Source organism: Mus caroli, unplaced genomic scaffold (genome assembly GCF_978045245.1).
Source record: "Mus caroli unplaced genomic scaffold, Mus_caroli_1 scaffold_2, whole genome shotgun sequence".
NCBI classification, from domain to species: Eukaryota; Metazoa; Chordata; class Mammalia; order Rodentia; family Muridae; genus Mus; species Mus caroli.
In genome coordinates, this window is record NW_028227257.1 from 110,242,715 (window position 1) to 110,267,151 (window position 24,437).

The 24,437-nt window shown below is 43.1% G+C and overlaps 1 protein-coding gene across 1 annotated transcript in view; it reads right to left on the reverse strand.

Annotated features, from left to right (window-relative positions):
• The window catches only part of Myo3b (myosin IIIB), a 336,609-nt gene that overhangs the window by 124,416 nt on the left and 187,756 nt on the right, over positions 1-24,437 (reverse strand). The window contains exons 23-24 of the mRNA XM_021150395.2: positions 22,931-23,008; positions 20,359-20,564 (exon numbers count right to left, since the gene is read on the reverse strand). Of these exons, the coding sequence (XP_021006054.1) occupies positions 20,359-20,564; positions 22,931-23,008 (284 nt within the window). The remainder of the gene's footprint in view (positions 1-20,358; positions 20,565-22,930; positions 23,009-24,437) is intronic.

Genomic DNA, 24,437 nt, shown 5'->3' on the forward strand with positions numbered 1-24,437 from the left:
AGTGTGAGAACCCGTGGGAAAGTAGGAGTTTCTAAATCTTTAGCCCAGAGATACACCACAGAGGTGTTCAGCAGCTCAGGAACCCAGGCTTGCTCGATACATCACATGATACTAGCGATAACAGAACAGTTATAGGAAACCTAACAAGTAAAGAACAATTTGCAGCCGGGCAGTGGTGGCACATGCCTTTAATCCCAGCACTTGGGAGGCAGAGGCAGGCAGATCTCTGAGTTCGAGACCAGCCAGGTCTACAGAGTGAGTTCCAAGACAGCCAGAGCTATACAGAGAAACCCTGTCTCAAAAAAAAAAAAAAAAAAAGAGCAATTTGCAAAGCTGAATACAACGCAAGTCAGGGTCTCCATTTCCATCCAAGGGTTTCTCTTTCTTTTTTAGGAACCTGTGAGTGTTTCATTAGTTTCCTTTTTTTTTTTAAAGATTTATTTATTTTTATTATAAGTACACTGTAGCTGTCTTCAGACACTCCAGAAGAGGGAGTCATATCTCATTTCGGGTGGTTGTGAGTCACCATGTGGTTGCTGGGATTTGAACTCTGGACCTTCGGAAGAGCAGTCAGGTGCTCTTAACCGCTGAGCCATCTCACCAGCCCTTCGTTAGTTTCCTAAACTAACATAAATATTAGGATTTAACCCACCTTTTCATTTATTGTGATGATAATGTTCATATTTGGGAATGGCACAGACTAGAGGTAAACTTTCAAGAGATGCCATAGAAGGTAATTGACCCCTCTACTGAGTCACAACAGCATAAGGCACATATTCTATGGAGTAAGTTAGAATTTTATACTCATTCAAGCAGGTGTTGTGATGAAAACCATGCTGAGCCCCCGTGAGTTTCAGTGTAAAGATAGCAGTGATAGGACCTGCTGACAGTCCTACCGGAAGCAGAGGGTGTGGATGGATCCCACCATTCCATCTTTTTCCTGAAGCAACTTGATGAGTTGGACAAGCAAGAGGGATTCACTAGCAAAATGGTAAGAATAGAATTCTGCTCTGAGTGGCTGAACACTTGAGGGTGTTGCCAGACCAGTTAGTTCTTCCTGGATGCAAATTGCTTCTGATAAATAAAAACTGTCTCACAGTCTTGAGTCTAAGTGCTTAGAGTTGGACCATCTCTGCCTGACTGTGGACATTCCTGGATTCTCACCAGTGGAAAGAGGAACTGTAGATGTGGGGCTTAAAGACTCTGGGTGTCTGGTATACACTACACCAGCTTATCTTAGAAAGTGTTCTTGTGGCTGGAGAGATGGCTCTGCAGTTAAGAGTGCATGCTACTCTTATTGAAGACCCAAGTTCAAGTTCCCGGCACCATGTCAAAAAGCTCACAACTGCCTGTAACTCCACCTCCAGATACCACCTTCCAGCACCCATAGGCATATATGTATACATGGGCACCTATGTGCACACATCAATAAAGTTAACTGAACTTTAAAAAAAAAATGAAATTGCTCTGAATGAATAAACATGACCCTTCAAGGATGGTTCAAGAATAAAGATCGAAAGGTCCACAAGAACTTCACCACTCTTCCCAGAGGAAACAGGCTGGAAAGATCTAAAGACTAAGCAAAGGGTTAGAAAAGACTGAGGAACCACCAGAAAGGAATGGAGAGAAAGGAGCCCTGGCTCTCTACATAGCACCTACATGTTCTGTGAGACTGGACTACAAAGGAGAAGAAACATGGGGAGTTTGGGAATCTTCTGAGTGTTCCTGACCAGCTACCAGTGAGGACTTTTTTTGTCCCATAAAGAAGCAATGAGTTCATCTACATACAACATGGGCAGAGCTGAGTTTGCTCATCAGACTTCAGACATGACCGTGGGTGGGAAGAACCAGGGCAGCTAGACTCTGTAGGAGAGAGTAGTCTAGAGGGCTGAAGAGAACCCTGGAGCGTGGTGGAGTTTTCCTCAAGTATTCAGCAGAGCTTGGATAGGTCCTTACATGGGAGCCAAGTACCCAGGGCCCAGGGAAGAATTGGTACAATAACAGGCTGTACCTGCCCTCACACAGGGCTGGCAACAACACCTGTTCCTACCATCCAGACTGGTTGACTATCTAATTCACAAGACAGTGGCCAGAACTCAGAGGGTCTTGCTCTGCCAGTGAGAAAATACTAATCATAAACAAGGAGACTCATAAAACTAAAGAGTAAGGATGCAAAAGGATAACATTGTTTCAAGTCACTTAACTGTGTCAAGGATCAATTACAAAATGTAGAAAACTGTCAATATCTGGCATCAGGATGACTAGTCATACAGGAAAATATGGCCTGTGGTAAGAGAACCAGTGTTGAGTTTCCAACACCCACATGGTGGCTCACAATGCTCTGTCACTCCAGCTCTGTCACTCCAGTTCCAGGGCTTCTAATGCCCTCTTCTGACCTCTGCATGGACATGGTACACTGACATACATGTCAGCAAAATGTTCAGAGACATAAAATAGTAAAATAAATAAGTCTAAATTTTTTTTAAAACAAAGGATATTAGAAGTTATTTCCATGCTATTTCAAATGTTCAAAAAGTTATGAAGAGATGTAAAAATTACTTTTTAAAACCACTTAAAATAACTTTTAGGAGTCAGAACTACAGTGTCTGAGATGGCAACCATACAGAGTGAGCCACAGGGGAGTTATCAGAGAACAAGATGACTAAACCGAAGACCTGACAGCAGAAATGGTGCAAAAGGAAACAAGAATGCTTACTGCTCTTGCAGAGGACCCAAGTCTGGTTCCCAGCGTCCATGATGGGATCTCACAAAGTGCTTGTAAGTCCAACTCAGGAGACTCGACACCCTCTTTTGGCGTCTACACATATAGAATGGGCATGTGCTTGCACACATGCTTCCATATGTGTGCCAGCACGCGCACACACCCGCGCACACACACACACACACACACACACACACACAAATAGAAATCAGGTTTGTTTGTTTGTTTGCTTGTTTGTTTTAAGAAAAAGAAACAGAGAAAACTTAAATTTAAAAAGCAAAAAGCTTAGTGAATTTTGAGGCACTCTCAAGAGGCTTAAATATATCTAACTAGAGTCCCTAAGGAGAGGGAAAAAGGGACACAGATTAAAAAAAACAAAACAAAACAAAACCAAAAAAAGGGTGTTTAAAGAAAGTGACATTAAGATTTTTTTCAAATTTACTAAAAGCTATAAACCAACATATTGAAGAAACTCAGTGGACACCACACACAAGCTGAAGGTAGCTACGTCAAAGGGCAGTCCATGAAGCTGCTCAAAACCCGTGATCAGGAGGAAATTTTCCAGAAAAATGACAAACCACACAGAGAGGAACATGGACATATTTAACAGCAGAGCTCTCAACGGGAGCAACTCCTGTGAGGGAGGGAGGAGGGGAGCAGAGTCCTGAACTGAACTGAACTGAACTGAACTGAACTGAGAGAAGATACATGCAACATCCAGGGTAGATGCAGCAAAAGAAGATGACTTAATATACATAAAAGCGGGCGCATGGTGACAAGACAGTGGGTGAGGAGAAAAAGGAAGAAAGAAAGACCATCCTGAAGTTCCTGGGAGGCTGGGAAGCACGCAGTATCCTGGTGCTAGACGGAACCACTGAGTATACAGAGACTCCGATGACCAGGACAAGCTGACGGAGGACAAGCGGCAGCTGGGGCTCATAGTGTGTTGTGGCACCTCGGTGGTGCTCATCTGCCCACAGATGGCACGGAGGCCATCCCCAACCCCTTCGTGCAGTAGCAGGACACTTAGCCCCAATGGAGGGTGGCCTGACTCTGGAGACCTCCCTTCAGTGGGGTAAACTTCTGTTTGGGGTTTCAGTCTTTTGCTCTTGTTTTGTTTTGCTTTTTAGTAAAATTGCCCATGTGAGAGACAAAAAAAAAAAAAAAAAAAAAAAAAAGACATAAAAGCTGAAAGAACTTGTCCCTAGTGATTTTCACTGAAAGAAATGCTAAAGGAAGTCCATTGAAACAATTCCAGAAAATGATAACTCGAGATGGGGGTGCCAATCTATCAGAAAGGTCAATGGCCTAGTATGAGAGCTATCTAATAGTAAATATCCCAAATACTTTTCTTATGACTTAAATGTTTCTACCATATTCTTGACTGGGCAAAAGAAATAGTAATAGATCAGGTTTATAATACACAGAGACATGAAATATAAGACAAGCCTAGCATAAAGGTCAGATGAAAAGAAACCGAGGTGGATTATCACAAGAGTCTTGTGCCACATGTTGATTTAAGGTAGGCTAAGAAAAATTAAAGATGTGTGGCATAAATCAAAGAGGAAGCCCCTAAAATAGCCAAGCAAAGAGCTACAAGTAACAGATCAACAAAGAAGATAAAATGAGACTGTACAAAATGGTCAATAAATCTCAAAGAAGGGGGAGGAGGAGACAGTGATGTCATCCGCCAAGATCAGATGTGAGTAATAAAAACCATGTAGCAAAATGTCAGAATAAAACTAACCATATGAGCAAGAATGCTAAAGCGGACATTTTAAACTTTTCTCTCTCTCTCCATACACACACACACACATACTCACACACACATGCACACACACTCACACACACACACACTCACACACATACACACACACACATGCACACACACTCACACATACACACTCACACACACGCACACACACGCACACACACACTCACACGCATGCACACACTCACACACATACGAACACATATATATATATATACACACACATATACACATGCATGCACATACATGCACATCCACATACACACTCACACACACAAAGGTGGTTACACACTACATACACACGTTCACTTTGTGCCTCTGATGAGCCCCATCCATCTTTGTGGCTGGCCTTTAGACAGAGACCACTGCTATCAGCTTCTTAAGATGCCATGTCAGGTAGAAACCCATGAAGTAACTGGCTGTTGTTGGGGTAGAGGAGAATTTCATCTCACCTAGATGAGAGGCTTCTGAACTGCCTGAAGAAATTGGAATAGCAAGTCCAACTGTCTCTCTGTCCTGTCCAAACTGTAACTCAGTGCTCCTAGGGCCTAGAAGATCCCTCTGAGAAGCATTTAGATCCTGGAGGGAGCTTAGTTATTGATTTGTGTGTATGTATATTGATATATATTGATGTACACGTCTATCTCTCTATCTATATACACTTTCATATGCCACATATACACATATCTATCATTTGTCTGTCTGCCTGCCTTTGAAACGAGGAGGAAGGCAGAATGAAACTTGGCTCATACTTGGGAATGTGGTAAGGGGGAGAGCTGAGACCCAGTCTACTCCAGGCAAACACAGGCCTCTGCTCCCATCACATTTATCTCTGGATCCCACGCTCCCCACAGCATGGTCTGACTCTCTAACTGGCACCTGTGACGCCCTAGCTTTTTTTGCCTCTAAAACCTGTGTATGCCTCTGGCAAGCCGGATTACAAGGCTTTTGCCAACAGTGCTGATTTCCTAGGGCTGAGCACCAGCTGTGAGGTTCCTTCAATGCTAAGGCATCTAACAGCATTTGGCCTGGGGTATGAAAGTCCTTTGCTTCCCAGTGGAAAGCTGCACACATTGTCTGTCTAAACCCTGGGTTCTAGCCTTGTCTGTCCTCCCCGAGCTACTCTGTGACTTTCTACACGGCTGGCGCTGGCAGGGGCTATAGTCAGTGTCAGAGGGTGCTTAGTATGAGCAAGGCCCTGGAGTCTGTCTTCAGCACTGCTGAATGGCAGCTCCTGATAAATACATAAAGTCTTCGGAGTCTGGTGGTCCTTTAATTGATTTCTTCCCCACTATGAGAAGCCAGTATTGCTCCTGGTTATTATTCATCTCAACATTCCTTTACTTCACAGACATCCTGCTGTTCTGACCTTTCCTATGAACTGATAATATCTCCCTGGCTCTCTCTCATCACAGAAAGTAAATAGTTTTAACATAGTCATCCTTATTTCTGTATTCCACTCCTGATTTTGTCTTCTGTACCTTATCTTCTAACGAGAGAAGTACAGAATGCCAACACCTAGGCTAGAAGCACTTAACCCAGAGGCACATACAGACACGGCTGAAGTCAGGCAGGGCTTGCACCAAGTCTGATGACACTGGGCAGCATGACAAGCTAAGTGAGCTCCAAACTGTATGACACCTTCCTACTAATCATTTTCCTAAGTATACTATCAGTTCATAGAATATATCCACGCTATGCTGGGCAATTGGTGGCACACACCTTTAATCCCAGCATTAGGGAGGCAGAGGCAGGTGGAACTCTAAGTTCACAACCAGCCTGGTCTGCAAAGTGAGTTCCCAGACAGCTAGGGCTACACAGAAATACCCTGTGTTGAAAAACAAAAGAAAGAGTGTGTCCATGCTATACTTTACCAACAAAGCCTGAGTGTTTTCCAAAGGCCACACCAATGTATAATATCATCACTTGAGTGAGTGTCACTTATCTCTCTCCACCCATGGTAGTCCAAGGAGTCAGTTAACTTATTGACGACCCACAAATACAGCAAACAATGCAGTTGCCCCTCAGTATCCATAGAGATTGGCTCCAGGATGCCCAGGTCCACGGTGGTTCAAGGAAAAAGTCTGTATATACTCACTGCAGATGTGAAGTTTCAAACAACATTGTCAAGATAATTAGTCAACTCCATTGATACAGTCTCTTTCACAAGGCATTCTTAAGAGCCACCTACAGGGTCTCTTTCAGTACCTAGAAACTTGTTAAAATGCAAATGTGCCATCTTTTCTCTATACACTCCTACTGAATGAGTCAGAAACTCTGGAAGCAGGACTCAGGAATGTTTTCTCTCTCTCTCTCTCTCTCTCTCTCTCTCTCTCTCTCTCTCTCTCTCTCTCTCCCCTCCCTCTTTCTTTCTTTCTTTCTTTCTTTCTTTCTTTCTTTCTTTCTTTCTTTCTTTCTTTCTTTCTTTCTTTCTTTCTTCCTGTTGTTTTAATTTGAGGTGAGGTATCTTTGTGTAGCCCTGGCTGTCCTAAAACTAGCTCTGCAGACCAAGTTGGCCTCAAACTCACAGAGAGCCACTTGCTTCTACCTCCAGAAGGCATGTGCCACCGTGCCTGGCCTTAGGAATCTGTATTTTCAAAGAGCTCTCCAAGGAACTGTGTTTAGTGAGAAAGTTGAAGAATCCTGGAAAGAAACAGAATTCTAAAATTCTAAAACAAAGTAACTACCCTCTCCCTCCCCCACCCCACCCTGTGGCAATGTTTCTAAAGGAAGAGAGGGAATCCCACAAATTACCTTGTTTAACCCAAAGAATTTATGAGGGTTTCTAAGGGAAATCACCACTTTCCTCCTGCAAAAGTCAATCACGGAGAAATCACCTTGTAGAAATCTTCCTGACTGTTGGTTGAGCATTGCTAGCTAACAGGAATGATTTCGATATCTACAGCAGCGAAATGTCTAACTAAGAAGCACAGAGAGCGATCGGAAGTGGAATGGGGATGCGTGAAAGTTGGGAGTACCACGTGGATCCACAGCTAGAACAGAAAGGCAGGCTGCTGGAACTACCAAAAGCTTAACAGCAGCGCCATCAGAAGGAGGCACCGGTTAGCGGATGCCAGGAAATGACATCACGCATGTGGGAAAAGAAATTTAGTTTTATATGTAAAATAATAATTTTAGCGTAAATGAACTACACATTTTTGTAATTAAAAGTAAGTTAAAACCTTAGGTAATGATTGTTATTTGGTTTAATCCTATATAGACCCATCCTAAGTCAAAAGATTATAAGTCTACAAATTGCATCAAAATCATTTACCTTCAAGCTGCAGCGTTCTGATCGTGAGCCAGGAGGCATATTCCTTTGCCTGTTTCCAGTGGTCACTTATGGATTCTCTGTCTCTATCCATGACCATCCAGACTGTCTCATCAGAGACCCCAAAACATTGGATAATTATCTGAGTAATCCAATCCACTTAGAGAATTTTCTTTCATGTAGATAACAAAGATAGCACAGTAATTTTGGCTTGGATAATTTGATAATTACCCCCAATTGCCCACTTCCCTTTGTGTGTCTAAAATTCCAGATTTCGTTTATTAAGTTCTTATATTTACCATAAGCCACATTTTTTTTCTCCCTTTATGTTTAGCCATCAGTAAAGAAAGTGAGCAGCTGGCCACCATCTGCTACCAAACAAGAAAAATGATTCTATCTATTGCATCCTTAGAAATGCTTCTAAATGTGGGCCTTGGGATAAGTTGTGCTGAAGGCCTGAGATTATATATTTCTCTGATGTTCTATCACTTATTGCGCGTCTTGGTTCCTTTTCCTGTTGCTGATATAAATATTCTGGCAAAATCAACAAAAGGGATAAAGGGTTTATTTTAGCTCCAGGTTAAAGTCCCTCACTGCTCTGACGTCATGTAACAGGAACATGAGAGCGAGCTGGCCAGTTAAGACCAGAGACGGATGTGGGGTCACTAGTGCACGGCTCACCTTCTCTGTTTTTATTCGGTCCTGATACCCTTTCTAGGCAAATGATGTGGGTAGGTCTTCCCACATTCATTATTATAATTAAGAAGAGTTCTTCACAGACACTCCCCAAGGCCCATCTAGTGTGTCAAGTTGAGGGTTGACATTAACTGTCACATGACAGCACTTGGCTAACACGGGGTATGTGTTAATGTTTTTTGATTCCACTGCTGATACTTTATATAAGCTTAAGTGAAGAAAACCACAGTGACACCAAGAATCAGAAATAATTCATGCTCATCATACACTAACTTGTAACAGAAATGCAAACATTGCCTAGGCATGGTGGAATAAGCATGCAATACCAGGCTTGGGAAGTGGGGGCAAGAATCTTGTTACATTCTGCCTCTGTCCTGAGAACTTGGATGTGGCTGAATCAGGAAGTAACTGGTTAATTTGATTGGCAGTGAATCCGAAGGCAAGAGGGTCAGAATTTCAAACTTAGATGCCAAGGAAGCTCTCGGGGGAGGGGGGGGGGGAAGGGTAAAAAAGAAAAAAGTATAAATACTCAGAGTAAGAGAAGGATTGTTGGAGCATGGCGATCTTCGAAGCGTCTGAGAGGCTCAGACCCTTGATGAATATAAAAGTTTGGTAACTAGCCTACTGGCTCCACAGTTATCCCTGGGTTTCTTCCCAGCTGTACATTTGCTAGGACATCATCAGAACATTCAATGTGTTTATATCTCTTCATTCATTTTATTTTAATCACAAAGGGAAGGTATAGAAAAGGAAAGGAGAAATATCAAAGCACTTGACAGGATGATTGAAAGAGGAAAACTCAATGTATTGCTCACATTAGTATGATCTCAAGTCATCTAAAAATCACAGTCCAGCAGACGCCCTCAGAATGGAGCAGGCAGGGACTGGCAAGGTGACAGTAGTAACAGGTAACACTAGTGGCTGCCATGCTTGACAATCTGAGTTTGTTTCCTAAGACTGGCATGGTAGAAGGAGAAAACTGAATTAAAGAAAGAAAGAAAGAAAGAAAGAAAGAAAGAAAGAAAGAAAGAAAGAAAGAAAAGAAAGAAAGAAAGAAAGAAAGAAAGAAAGAAAGGAATTAAAGAAAGAAAGAGAGAGAGAGAGAAAGGAAGGAAGGAAGGAAGGAAGGAAGGAAGGAAGGAAGGAAGGAAGGAAGGAAGGAAGGAAGGGAGGGAGGGAGGGAGGGAGGGAGGGAGGGAGGGAGGGAGGGAGGGAGGGAGGGAGAGAGAGAGAGAGAGAGAGAGAGAGAGAGAGAGAAACAGAGAAAGAAAGAAAGGCAACTAAGAAAAATAAAGAGAGAAGAGGGAAAAAGAAAGAGCAAGACAAAAGAGGTTTTCTTCAGTTGGACTGCTTCAAAACTGGTATGCCCTGGGTCAAGAAAGTAGCAATAACTCTTAAAAAGAACCTTGGGTGTGTAGTAGAAAAAAAATGGTTTGCACTGAATTACTTTCTTTTTAAATGTTTCTTCTTAATTTTATTCATTCATATTTTTAATTGGTTGCTTGTCTTAGTTACCTTTCTGTCCTGTGATAAGACTCTATGGTCAAAGCAAGTTAAGACACAAAGAGTTAATTTGGCCTTATGTTTCCAGAGAGTCTGTCATGGTAAGAGGCATGGCAGCAAGCAGCAGCCGTGGACAGGAGCAGGCAGCTGAGAGTTCACTGCCTTACTGCAAGCACAAAGCAGTAAAAGAAACTTACTGCAAGCACAAAGCAGTAAAAGAAATTTCACCCCAGTGCCATACCTTCCTCGAGCAAGGTGCCCCCTAAACCTCCTAAACCAGGACAATCAACTGGGGTCCACGTTTAATGGGTTGGTCTTGAGAGCCGCTAATACTGGCTCTCAAGATCTGGTTGCCCCCAGATAAGCAGATCCTCTTGCACACCAAGTGATGCTACGTGAATCTTGCTCCCTGATTTAACTGCTCAATAAAAGGCTAGAGCCTGTGATTGGGTGATAGAGGGAGACAGGTGGGGCTTCAAAATTAAGTGAGGAGAGTGCGGGGAGGTAGAAAGGAGGAAAGAGGGGAGGACATGGGTGGGTGTGGGGTGGAGAGGGCCACCATGAGAGGAGATAGACCAGAGCACATGTGCAGGAAAGACATTAGAAACAACCAATTTGTAACTATAGAGTCCAGATCTCCACCCTCTCTGCAGCTCACAGAAACTATCTGAGATAACCAAGTAACATGACAAGAGGAGGAGGATCTAAATGTGAGGGCATCTTTAAACTTAATGAAGGGGAGCTAGAGAGATGGCTCAGTGGTTCAGGGCACTGGCTGCTCTTTTAGAGGACCTGAATTTGATTTCCACTACCCACATGGTAGCTCCAACAATCTCAAACCAGTTCCTGGGAATCTGATACCCTCTTCTGGCCTCCCTGAGCACTAGACACGCGTACAGCACTCAGACATATGTGCAGGCATAACATCCATAAATATTAAATTAAAAATAAGAAAGTTAATGCAGAAGTAGCCATACTCCCAGATTTTTCTCTCCAACTCTCGAGGAAGATGTTTTTATGATAGATTTTAAATTTAATCATTCAAAACTGAGTGGTATGTGAAGAACAGTTAAATGCTTGCACACCTGGAACATGAGACCCCCCTGTTCTCTTCCTGCACAGACTCCAGAACCCTGAAAGCTGTCCTGGGGAGAAGACCAGCTACCTGGAATCTTACTAGACGTGATGGCATCTTGTTTCTTGAATAAATATTAAGGAATCTGTACTCAATTGAGTCACTGGCCATAAAATGTCATGTTTATGTCATGTCAGCTGCTATAGAAAGGGTTAGAATCAGGGATGAGCTAGAGAGTTGTAATTCTCCTGACAGTCAAATTTGAGTCAGCTCCGACCCCACTAAGGACACAACACTCACTGCCACAAGGAACGAGGAACTTCTTTTATTGTTCTTAAGCAGGAAAAGGCAGCAGGAAAAATCAGAGCTCAGAGGTAATGGGCCAACAGCTCAGTGAATATTTGTGTAGGAAGAAAGAAGACCCAGGCCTGAAGAAACAAAGAGAGGTTTCTATCAGGAGAATCATAGATAGTGGCTACGATGTTGCAGTAAGGAAAAGAATAAAGGGAACAATTCACAGACTGCAAATAATGAAGAGATCCCAAGGGGGGAAAGTGCCGTTTCCCCTCAGATCCCCCCATGCATCAGATATATCATGAAATACACTGACATGGCCACAGATACATGTCACCTAACAGAAGAAGCTGAGCCAGAATTGATGGGAAGTGGGGTTGGAAACTCCTTTCGGTAATCTTCTTCAGAGTATATGAAATTGTATAAAACACAAAACAAGCAAGCAGACAGATAACAGTGAAATGTTTGAATTAAAACAGTCATATATAATTCTTTTTTTAAAAAAAGGTTTATTTATTTTATGTATGTGAGTGCATTGTTGCTGTCTTCAGACACACCAGAAGAGGGCGTCTGATCCCATTACAGATGGTGGTGAGCCATCATGTGGTTGCTGGGAATTGAACTCAGGACTTATGAAAGAGCTGTCAGTGCTCTTAACTGCTGAGCCATCTCTCCAGAACCAGTATATAATTCGTTTTCTAAGTTAACATCCAGTCTTGTCAACAAAAAGTTTGTCCTTGACAATTCTTTTAAAGGGCCCAAGAGGTAAATAGACGAGGGTAAGCTTTCTGTGTGGTTAGGGTAATTCAGGGGTATAGGCCTGTCAAAATAAAGGGTAATACACACTTGGTCTTTAGCCTATGTTCCCCTGTCTTTCCTTTAATGGAGTCCCTTACACCATGATTCAAGTAGGCACTTGAATCATTCATCCAGGCCCTTGTCCCAAAGTCTTTCCTTGTCTTAGATTGGTCCAAGGATATGCATGTGATCTTTACTGCTACAGTCGGTTACTGTGTAAGAATTAATTCTCAGAGACAAAACCAATCAAAAGGAGAGGCCAGTGACTTGGTATGACTGCTTGATGCCCTGCATCCAGACACTGGGCTGGATTTTATAAGCCTATATATTATTCTCTTTTAATTTTTGCTTCAGCTCGTTGGTCACTTATTATTAAGAAATTCATGACTCATGTGTCAGAGGAGCAAACAGCCTTCCTGCAAGCATAGCTTTCTGTAAGATGTATTCACACTCTGCAACGAGGCTCCAAGCCCCAACCGCCAGAGATACAGAGAAACCACCTTGTCTCAAAACAAAACCAAAGCCAAAACTTCTCTCTGTTACAGAACAAAGGAAGGCAAATTAGCCAAATTAACTCTTTCTATATGACCTCTAATAAATGACAATATTTTCCAACCTTGGCTAGAGCCCTTTAAAAACCAATGTATTCAAGTTTTTGTTGTTGTTGTTTTGTTTTGCTCTTATTGATAAAGAATTAAAACAACCCATGATCACATGCTCTGCCAGTCTCTGATGTACCTTGCAATCTGAGTGAGTTACAACTCAACACCCAGGCTCCAATGTATCCTTCACCTACTTCTAAGGAGCAGGGGCCAGAGGCACAGTCAGGAATGGTATAATAGACATGAAGACGAAGTGAGATTTTTTTTTTCAAACTTCACAAATCTTTCTAAAGCCACTAACCTGAGCAGCAGTACAGTCCAGATGCAGTGCTTGCTGGGCCTCCCCAGCAGTTAGGATTGAAAGGAGAGGTGGGTAATCCATATTCCAGCACTATCAATAAAGTGCACCTGGAGGACCTCTAGCCCAGCCTGGGGATGTTCCATGAGTACCACAGAGAAGATAATGCCGCTCAAAGCCCTAAAGAATCAGCTTGCCCAAGTGACTGAGGACTCTGCGCAGTGAACAAAGGTAACAAAGAATGGAACCGTGCCTGGTATTTTGAGGACTCCTGACTCCTTCAGTTTTGACTGGGGCTTGATAAAGGTAAAGGATCAAACAGGTAACCGAAAAAGCAGAGTAGCAAAGCAGGAAGACTCCCCTTCACCAAGCAGCAGGACCAAAACTTCCCTAGTGGTGTCTGGATGGTCCTGGTAGTGGAGGGAGCAACATGCTTCCATGGGAATTTTAGATAAACTCCAGGCTGGCACCTCAGAGGGTGAAATGGGCAAAAGTCCATTCAGGACACTGTGGTAGAAGGATAGTGTGATGGTTTGTGTATGCTTGGCCCAGGGAGTGGCACTATTTGGAGGTGTGGGCTTATTAGAGTAGGTGTCACTGTGGGCGTGGGCTTTATGACCCTACCCCTAGCTGCCTAGAAGTCAGTCTTTCTCTAGCAGCCTTCAGATGAAGATGTAGAACTCTCAGCTCTACCTGCTGTGCCTGCCTGGATGCTGCCATGCTCCCACCTTGATGATAATAGACTGAACCTCTGAACCTATAATCTAGCTACAATTAGATATTGTCTATGAATTGCCTTGGTCGTGATGTCTGTTCACAGCAGTAAAACCCAAACTAAGACACATGAACAAGAGTTCAAAAAGGTCTGTGAAACCGAATTCAGGATCCCAAAGAAACCGTAACAGGTATGGTCCAATCATACTCAACAAAATGTAAAGACAAATCAGGAAGGGAATGAAAAGCCAACGGCCACACACACACAAAAAAATGATGTGTGACCCCTAGCTCACACACACACACACACATACACACACACACACAGAAAATATTGCAAAGTGGATCATAGGTATAAAATAGAAGAACTCAAATCATATAACCATTAGGAAAAAGAAACAGAAGTAAATCTCTGTAACCTTAGATTATGTGGTTGCTTAACTAGGACACAAACAACAAAAGACACAGAGCTTCATACAAAGAAAAAATGATACCCCCCAGAAGAACCTATCAAGAAAGTGAAAAGATGTTGGGTATAGTGGCAGATGCCTTTAATCCCACTGCTTGGACAGAGGCAGGTGAGATCTCTGTGAGTTCAAGACCGACATGGTCTAGATAGCAAGTTCCAGGCCAGCCAGGGCTACATAATAAGACCCTGTCTCAAGTAGAAATATGAGGAGCAGGAGGCAAAAGAAGGGGAGAAGAAATTAGAAAGAAGAGGATGATAAATTAAAAAGAGAATGAAGGGCTGGAGAGATGACTCAGCAGTTGAGAGCACCGACTGCTCTTCCAAAGGTTCTGAGTTCAACTCCCAGCAACCACATGGTGGCTCACAGCCATCTGTAATGGGATCCAATGCCCTCTTCTGGTGAGTCTGAAGACAGCTACAGTGAACTCATATACATAAACAAATAAACAAATCTTTTTAAAAAAGAGAAGATGAAAGAAAATATTCGTTCATCACATACCTTATATCACACCGATGTTGATCACATATGTCTGAGGGCATAGACGAGAGGGAGGGAGGTATGGGGAGCAGGGGTCAGGAGAGAGCCTTGCATTCAAAGACATTTGACCTGAGGCTTCCCCTCCCCAGGCTTTTTTGCAGGATGCTGCACAATTCAGCCTTTGGGTTCCAGCAAAGCCTAGGAGAATCAGTGCCACTGGACCTAAAACTGAAAAACTTATCCAAATTGGTCTGAAATCTCTATGTGTAATTTTTTGGGAACCGTGCTCCTATCCCTCCCCCCCATCCCTGAAACACAACTTCAGCAGCTGAGCACCTCCACATACATGGATCCAGGTACTCCCTACCCCCACCCCCTCCTTCTCAACCATCTGAGGCCTTGGTGGTGATGGTGATGGTAACAGTGGTGGTGAGAGAGCAGTCTGCTCACTTTAAATTGCCTGCTATGGCTGCTTAGCTGCATCCCATGGGCCACCATCTTGGCTATGGGATAAAGAAGGTTCACTGCCATGTTAATTAAGGGCAGCCACATGACTACCAGCCATCTTTGTTATGGGAAACTCATAACTTCACCACTATCTTAACTAAGGTGGGAGGGGGGCGGGCAAAGGGGTTCAGTTCCTTGCTGATCGCCAAATCTAACTTCTGTCTTTTAAGCTTCAGCTGTTTGGATAAACTAAGCCATACAGGAAACTGCAATGACCTATAATGGTATCATATAGTAAGTTCAGCAAAGTTACCAGTCTCTCTATGAAACTGTATCTATGATTAAAAATTTTATCTTAATATTAGAAGATCTTCAATTCAAAATTCATGAGTTTTTTTTTTTTAAGGCTCAAACTTAACATGAATAGGCTTTACCCACCTGTATATATTTTCAAGGTTACACTTATGAAGGGTAACTAGAAGCAAGCAAAGTTTGTCTATTCAAATATATGATAGATAGATAGATAGATAGATAGATAGATAGATAGATAGATGATAGATAGATAGATAGATAGATAGATAGATAGATGATAGATAGATAGATGATAGATAGATAGATAGATAGATAGATAGATAGATAGATAGATAGATAGATGGATAGATAGATGATAGATAGATAGATAGATAGATAGATAGATAGATAGATAGATAGACAGTCCACAGGCACCTCAGAGACCTGCTTACTATGGCATTTCAAATGCTTAAACTTCTCGTGGCAGACAGAGACTCCCAAATCCTAACAGTGACTTCCCTAGGGTCTCTAAAAAGACATGAGCATAACAAAGGACTTCCCCTGGACTATGGTAACCACTGGCCAACCACTGAGCAAGACTTCTCCAGTGCCTTGTCTGTCGCCAGTACCCTGCCCAAACTGTGGACACACAGGATAGCAGACATGCCTCAAGGTTAGTCTTCCAAGCTCCTCCTCTACAGGAAGGCCTATCAGATTTGCTGGGCCAGACAACAGGAACCTGGGGCAACTGTCTAAGTAGTGAACTTTGGACTAGTTGCTGCTATTTTAATTAATATATAGGCTATTTAGATCATAATTTATCCTTCTCAGGTCTCTGAGGGGTTTGTGGACTTGATTGGTGAAAGAAGAAGTGTCTGAGGGTCTAGGAAGTTGTTTTAAGTTGGTAAATGCAAGGTATGAAGGTTGGAGGATATAAAAAACGTCAATGGTGATTAAGAAGGTGATTTAAGGTATATAAAAGAAGTGGAAAAATGTTTCCAATCTCTTCCCCTCTCTGTTGTATTGAGACTTCAAAGTTCAGAGCTTTAACATTTAACAGTGGTAATACTAACACATCTAAAATTTATCTCTTTTTGTAAGCTTAAAAAAATTCTTACAAATTTCAGGGAATCTACACCATTCTACTTCTCACAGGCCAAATGGCCTCCAGATAAGTACTGTCAATCAGCAGCCTATTTCCCTGACTATTTCCCTTTCCCTGGTTCAGGGCTCCCCTCTACTCCCCTACCCCGCAACTACCAAGACCATGGGCCCAAAAGTTTCAAATGGACACCTGAGAAAAAAAATTCCCTAAACTCCTCAATTTATCTGCTGCCCCTAACATACATATCTGTTCCACCAATCTACCAAGCCCAGGTGTTTCCTGCATCCAGAATAGCTCTGAAGTGGCTCCCCACAGATACGCCCCCAATAGTCTCACTAGCTGCTTCAACTGGGTCTTCTCATCCCTAGCCTCAGTTAGTCCTGCAGAGCTTGGATAGTAGCCTGCTGTTCTTCCCAAACCTGACCGACATTCCAGCTCTTTGAAGCCCCCACCCTCTGATAACAATGCCCCAGTGTCAGCAGGAAGTAGTTTAGATGACTATGCCACGCCTTATTCATTTGTTATCAGCAAAAGGCTGGGATGATGGGGTTCAGGACAAGGAGATGAGGTGCATATTTTACCTACCAAAGCAGACCTGGCCTCCAGGTTCTCCCAGCATCCCTCAGTCCCTACCTGTTACAGGGCATGGCTGGCATATCCTGACCTCTGGCCTGAACTTTCCAGCCGAGGGGCCGGGCTTCTCCTTCCGCAGAAGCTTTGCCCTATGTGACATAGACATTTCCATCTCCCCCTCGCCCCCTGTCTCTGCATTTTCTCTCTCCCTATGTGCGCTTGCTCTTTCTTTTTCTTCCCCCTCCCCTCTGTCTCCATTCCCATGGCAACTTCTCTGGCCTCATTCCTTAGGACCAGTAAACTGGCCTGAGAGCAGCTTCCCAATAAACCTGCCTTTAAATACTCTAATCTGGCTTGAATTGAGTCATTTCACCAGCAGAGAACAACTTATCACAAATAACCAATAATCACATGGACAGATGCTTTGTATCACAAAATGTAAGTCAAGTTACTAGGGGAAACTACTTCACACTCAATGAAAAGATCCACAACAGCAAGTGTTGATGAAGACACAGAAAAACTGGAAGCCTCAGAATATTGCTTATGGGAAAGTATCAGTCAATAGAGCCAATTCTTTTAAAAGCTATTAATGACGTTACTTTTTAAGGGTGAGCGTTTTGCTTGCATGTATGTTTGTGCATCACAGGCATGCCTGGTGCTCATACAGGTTGGAGGAGGATGCCAGATCCGCTGGGCCTGGAGTTACAGATGGTTCTGATCCACTATTTAGGTGCTGGGAATTAACCCCAGCCCTATGGAAAAAAACAGAAAACAAGAGTTTCCTTGTGCATTGAATGACTAAAGTGTGTGTGTGTGTGTGTGTGTGTGTGTGTGTGTGTGTGTATGCAGGTCTCCTGCCCAGAGGATGTGACTGGGGCAAGCCTGTGTGGGATCCTGCATAGCATCCCTTGTTGCCTGGCAGATGAGAACATCTTTTACTGTGTTTGGGTCTCTTTACTAAATCTCTCGACTTTGTAGAGTAAACAAACTATTAGCCTTGGTCCTTTTTCTTAGACATTTTGCTTGCACACACTTAACCCATGCAGGCCAATGTGTCCACCCAGGGCAGACCTTCTTAGGCAACCTCCTTCTTCAGAGCCTACTGAGCAGGAAACATGAAGCTGCCCCTTGGTGTTCCGTGATGCGCTCAACTGCCTGGCTTCCAGGAAGCCTCAGTACCTGCATGGCACTGCCACGTGTTCCCTCAGTGTGTACCTGAGAACACTGAGTTGGATAAAGACGTCCAGCTCACTCAGCTCTGTGGATGAGCTCCTCAAAGGCCCTTGACTGGATGGAGGAGGAGATGAAGCTCTCCCAAGGCACTTTGCCAGAAATTTCAAAAGGACACAGAGAGGAAACAGGCTTGTCTGAGTCTGCAAATTTGAGTGATGGGGGGATTAAGGATGAAGGTCCGTATTCCAGAAGGACACACGGGAACCAGAAGAAACAGGACCTTTCATGTTTCAGACTTGAGTATCAGAAAACAGGAAGCTTTGGAGAGCAACACTAAGGAAACATTACCTTTTATTTACCTCTGTTTGATAAACCTCTCGCCTCTGCTCCCTGCCTTTGATTGCTTTGTCCGCCTATTTCCTGCTAAGAGTTGACAAAATAGCATTCCTGAGTGGGAAGATAAGAGCACATATTTGCTGAATAACATCAGGGGAGACTGCTGCTAGCTCATCCATTTTGTTGTTTAGTTGTTCAAAAGGTTCCAAACACCAATTAACTCTCTGGTTCAGAAATCTTTGATACGCTCAGATTTACTGACATTTTGAAACTCTTGTTCGTATCTGCCTAATGGTTTTCTGATCGTGAACAAAGAGGTACCAGTCTATTTACCATTTGACCTGTTTTCTTAAATGTTTTTATGTATTCAACATTTTGTACCTAAAAGCAGTTACACTCATGAGCTAAAATTATCTTTGCTGTCCCCCTCATACAGCTCTAAATTTAAGATTGAAGGAAAAAAAGGCTTAAAGATACAGTTAAATATTTTTTCTTTCTTGTTTTAAATTTAGAAGATCTATTGCAAGAATTTTTCCCCATTAACTTTTTCATGGAACTTAGCAGAGTTTGGAGGGATTCAATGAAGCAACCTAACATATATATATATATATATATATATATATATATATATATACACATATATAATATATATATATATTTGTATACACATATATAATATTCAGTATGTGTGTATACACACACACACACACATATATATGACACAAACATATATATATAATATATACCATATATGAATTATGTATATGGTCAGGATATATAATATATTATATATTCAAGGTCATTTTTCAATATATATATTTCATATATATATTCTGGTATATATCAGAATGGGAGTAAAGAGACAATATGGGTGTGACAGATCTTACAAGATTTTCTTACTTCCCTCTGAGCATCCTTTGATAGCTATGTTTCTTTCTCAAAGGTGAGTTTTGTTGTTATTGCAGTGTTGTCAGTTATTTCCTACCTGTGACTATGTGACACCTCAGGTTCCTTGAACCAGCTGTGGACAGAAGAGCCAACTAGCGTCTTTAGATAAGGCAGCTTCTGGGTTTGGAAACCCCCCACTCCATTTTATGTCTCATAATAAACACACACTGATTGCATTGAATTGAGGAGATTAAAAATGTAAAGGGTGAGTGGAGCTGTCCAGCTGGGGTTCAAATTCTGACTCTTCCATTTATACCACGGGACCTTGGAAAAGTCACATCACTTTGTGTCCTAAGATCTTCGCCTTTTGAACAGAGAAGAGAAAGGCTGGCTCACTGGATTGTCCTATAGGTAACTGAGACTGCATTTTAAGGAGAGTACCTAAATTGCCCTGGATTCTTCTAACACCTTAGGGGCTGGGAGAGTACTGATGACCTCTGTAATAGTGTAATCAGGCCCTAGGAGTGGAAAGGGAACAAGGGCACATTCAAGTCCTCCAGAGTATAGCTTGCTTCTGTTACCACCCTGGAATATCCAGAAAGTTTGCGACTTAAGAATTTATAATATAAAATATATATGAACATTTTTTTAAAATGTGATCAGATGTCAGTCTGGCCTATTGTTGAATCGTCTGCAGTAATATAAATGCAACATTTAAACAAGTAAAATGACAGCTGGTATTAATAACAACTGCATATTTAGAGGGAAGCCTTGGGAGGGGTCTTGTGAGAAGAATCAGTCTTCCAGGGCAGAGGCAGACAGGGTGTACAACGTGCACAGCCAAGGACACTGACCTTTTAACAAACTCTTCAAAGAGGATGCGATGGGAGTAGCCCTGCCTGCGGATGCTGATGGTCTCCAGGATCCCCGTGGAGCGAAGCTGGGCCAAGACTCTGTCTTGGGAGAACTGCAGGGCCTTGCGGTCATCATTGGGCTTAATGCAACGAATAAAGTGGGGCTGTCCAACCACCATTTTGGAGAGCAGATCCATCAGAGAATACTAGCAGGGAGAGAACAAACAGGAAGTGAGAAGTGAGGCCTCACTCACTGGGGTCTGCAGAGCAATGGGGGGTGGGGTGGGGGTGGGGCTTGTGAGGCACTAGAGATGGTCAAGAAAGAACAGGAAATCAGTAACAGGAGATGGCAAGGTAAGTTCTCCCTCCAGCTGCCGTAAGGTTGAAATCACTCTGGGTGCTAAGCAGTATCTCTAGAGGACAGAAACCCACTTAAGAACATGTTCTAGGTTAGCCTGGAATGCCCTCTACTATCCAGAATGATGACATACCATAGTACCCAGCATGGGGACATGCTGATTTATTCACCTGAGCACCACCAGAAAGTCACAGTAAATCATACTGATAACATTGATTGTAAAAGGATGAGGAAGGGAGAGGAAGAAAAGGAAAGGAAGAGGAGGACAAGGAGGAGCAGGAAGAATAGGGAAAGATTATTAGAGGAAAAGATTATGATAGTCAACTATTACATATCTTACAGAGAAGAAAAAACACATAAACAGCAAGAAAGGGGCTCGTGGGACAGGGGTGTGTCCCTCAGGGTTGTCCGTTGTTAGAGCACTCAAAGACAATTAGAAGTGACATGAAAAATGAGTTCCAGTCTTCTAAAATCACTCCTCTAACAATCAGAAGTGGTCTTGCCTAGCAGACCAAGGTATCTTGTTTTTCTGCCCTAGCATTTAGAGACAAGTATTTTGAAGATTCCAAACTGTTTGGCGTGGTCATATTTCTGAAATCTATAAACTAGAGGTTTGTCCTCTAATAGGGACACTGAGAATCTTAAGGATGACATCACAGCCTCCAAGTCTCAAAGGGAAACACATGCATGTGCGCGCGCAAGCGCACACACACACACACACACACACACACACACACACACATCAGATATTAGGAGGACAAGAACAGGGTTGGTAAAGAAGACCGGATTAGGCTGAGGAAGATAAGAAAGAAAGGGAAATCACAAATATCCAAGAGAAATTAGCAGAGAGCTGCTTGCTAGAGGTGCTGTCAGAGAAATCGCATCATTCCATTGGTGGAGTCCTGGACTTCAAGGTCTGAGGCCCCCACCACTTACACTGTGAGCCTGGCTCCGCTCTGCCTATGAAACTCCGCCATCTTGGTTGGACGTCGATAGCTTTCCATTAAGGAACCTTCCTCCATCTACAGTGCGGATTCCCGAGTCCTATTCCTTCAGCTTGCTTCATCATCCTCTAGCCCACGGTCCAGCTCCCCTAGCCCAGACCTTCCCATGGAATACTTTTCTATGCCAACCCTGGCTTACCATCTCATTCTCCGTCTATGAGATCAGCTCCTGATTTCTCCTAACAACAGCATCTCCACTATGAAGCTGCCTGAGCCAGCTCTCCCAGCGCACATCATCTCTAAGAGTCTCCAAATGCTGTTTCATAAGGATTAGTGCAAACTGGTGGAAAGGGCCCAGGTGCTTTACTCTAAGTGTACTTGATAGAACACTTCTAAGTGTATTGTTCTTACACCGCAGGCAGAAGCGTTTCTCTAGATAGAATATCAGAAACTGCGGTGGCAGAAACAAGAATAATAGGGCTCAGGAAAATGGGTCAGTCAAACCTGGAAAAATGAAGCCAATGCTTTTCTCAGTGCACAAACTTGAAAAAGTACTTCCTAAATGTTACTAACTACTGTTATTTGGTGGGACATTGTTTCTCGTCGCTTTTAAGCCAATAACCTGCCCAAAGACTCCCAGCACAGTCAACAAAATGAGCTCTGTGTGTGGTGTTCTTTCTTTACAGCCTCCTCCTTTCTCTTAATCTTTTCTCCCTTGTTTCTGAAAGAAGGTTTTTCTGTGGAGGTCTGGCTGGCCTGGAACTTGGTATGTAGATTTGGTTGCCTACTCCTTTCTTAACTGGCATTTGTGTTTGGTTCCATGGACTCTGTCATTGTCTGGACCTCACAGGGCATGGTGGCTTGAGTAAAACTGTCTCCCATGGATCACATATTTGAATGCGTGGGCATTAGGGAGTGGCACTACTTGACAGGGATTAGGAGGTGTGACTTTTTGGAGTAGGTGTGGCCTTGTTGGAGGAAATGTGTCACAGAGGGTTTTCTCTCCTTGCTGCCTGCTGTTCCAGATACAGCAGTCACGGCTACTTTTCCAGCACCGTGTCTGTCTGCTTGCTGTCATGCTTTCTGCATTGATGAAAATGGGCTAAACCTCCAAAACTGTAAGCCAGCTCCAGTGAAATGTTTTCCTTTATAGGGGTTGCCATGGCCATGGTGTCTCTTCACATCAATAGAACATTGAGTAAGACATGTGGGAAGGTTGGGCTGGTCCGTTCTCGACACAGGTAGAGCACAGAAAAGGCAGCCTCCATACCCGAAAATAAGAAGCCATGGTTTGTCTCTTCATGTTGGTGGTTTCTTCTGGATGTCGAATCACCTCCAGGGTATCTACCTGGAGGCAGAGGAAGAGAGAAGTGGTCTGAGGGTATGGGTAGTTCATGCATTTTTTCAAAACGTGAAGGTCTGTTTAGTCACTAACCTCAGGGAGTGAAGTGTTTAGGACATAACTGGGTACACTGTGAGGAGACTTCTGAAAGACATTTAGAAAAAAGAGGAGGCAGGGGAGGAGGAGGAAGAGGAGCAGGAGGAGGAGGAGCAAGAGGAGGAGGAGGAGAGACAACATTCAAGGAAACTGGACAAAGGCCTGTGAGGCTGTTCCATTTTAAAGATATTTGTCATTGTCTTAAAACACTAGAAAGAAGCTACTTTGGGGCCAAAGGATTTATTTTGACTTCTGGCTTTGATGACTCTAAGTCCTCAAAAACTTTAGGTTCTAGTGATGCACATTCATAAACAAAACACTCAGGATCCTGAGGCAGGAGGATGGTGAGTTTGAGGCTAGCCTGTGCTACCTAGGGAGACAGACCCTTAAGACAATGAAAGGTCTAAAAGAGCCTCCTGTAGAGCCGACAGGTGTGAGCTGCGTGGAGAAGCAGGAGCTACAAGCCTTCCTTTCATGGGCTGCACTTCCGGTGGGAGTGCTTCACCCACAGGCTGCTCAGTGACGGTCCTGCCTGGCCAATGGAAAAAAAAAAAAAAAAAGGAAAGGAGAAGCATGTTTTGAAGGAAGGCTGCTCTTACACACAAAAGAGAAAAGGAAAAGAACTCCATCCGCCTTCCCACCCTCACATTGCCAGCAAAGAGAGACTGCCCTCATCGACAGAAGGCCCTCCACTGCAGATTTCCCCTCTCACTCCAGTGAAGCTAGGGCTCAGGCCTGGTAAGAGTTGGGGCAAGCCAATCAGGTCTGAAGGGAAGACCCTGGCTAGGCTCAGTCTTTGGCTCAATGGTACATTTGAGAATTGGACAGTTTAGTGACATTGGTGACTGAGACAATTTGTATCCATTTGTTTGAGACGGAGGTGCCACTGTGTCCTTAGGCTGCTCCTATAGCCAGGCCTAGGAATTAGGATCCATGCAGAAAGCACCGGACTGGAGCTGAAAATGGCCTATCCCAGGAGTCCCCAGAGCTACCAGAAGAAAGACGCCTCTCCCAGTTCAAGTAGTTAGGCTACACAGCTCCATTTGCTTGTGTATTTTCTGGCTTTTGTTTTATCCTTTCTAGAAAATGTCTCTTTTCTACTGCTACAGGTAAGTCATTTTTTCTATCATCATCTACCTATTTATTATCTATCAGCTATCTATTTATTTATCTATTATCTATCTATTTATCTGTCACCTATCATCTGTCTATTTATCATCTACCTGTTATCTATCATCAATCTATTGTCTGTCTATCTATTAATCTATATTGATCTATCAGATACCTATCATCTGTCAATCTATCCTCTTTCTACCTATTATCTATTATCAACCTATCT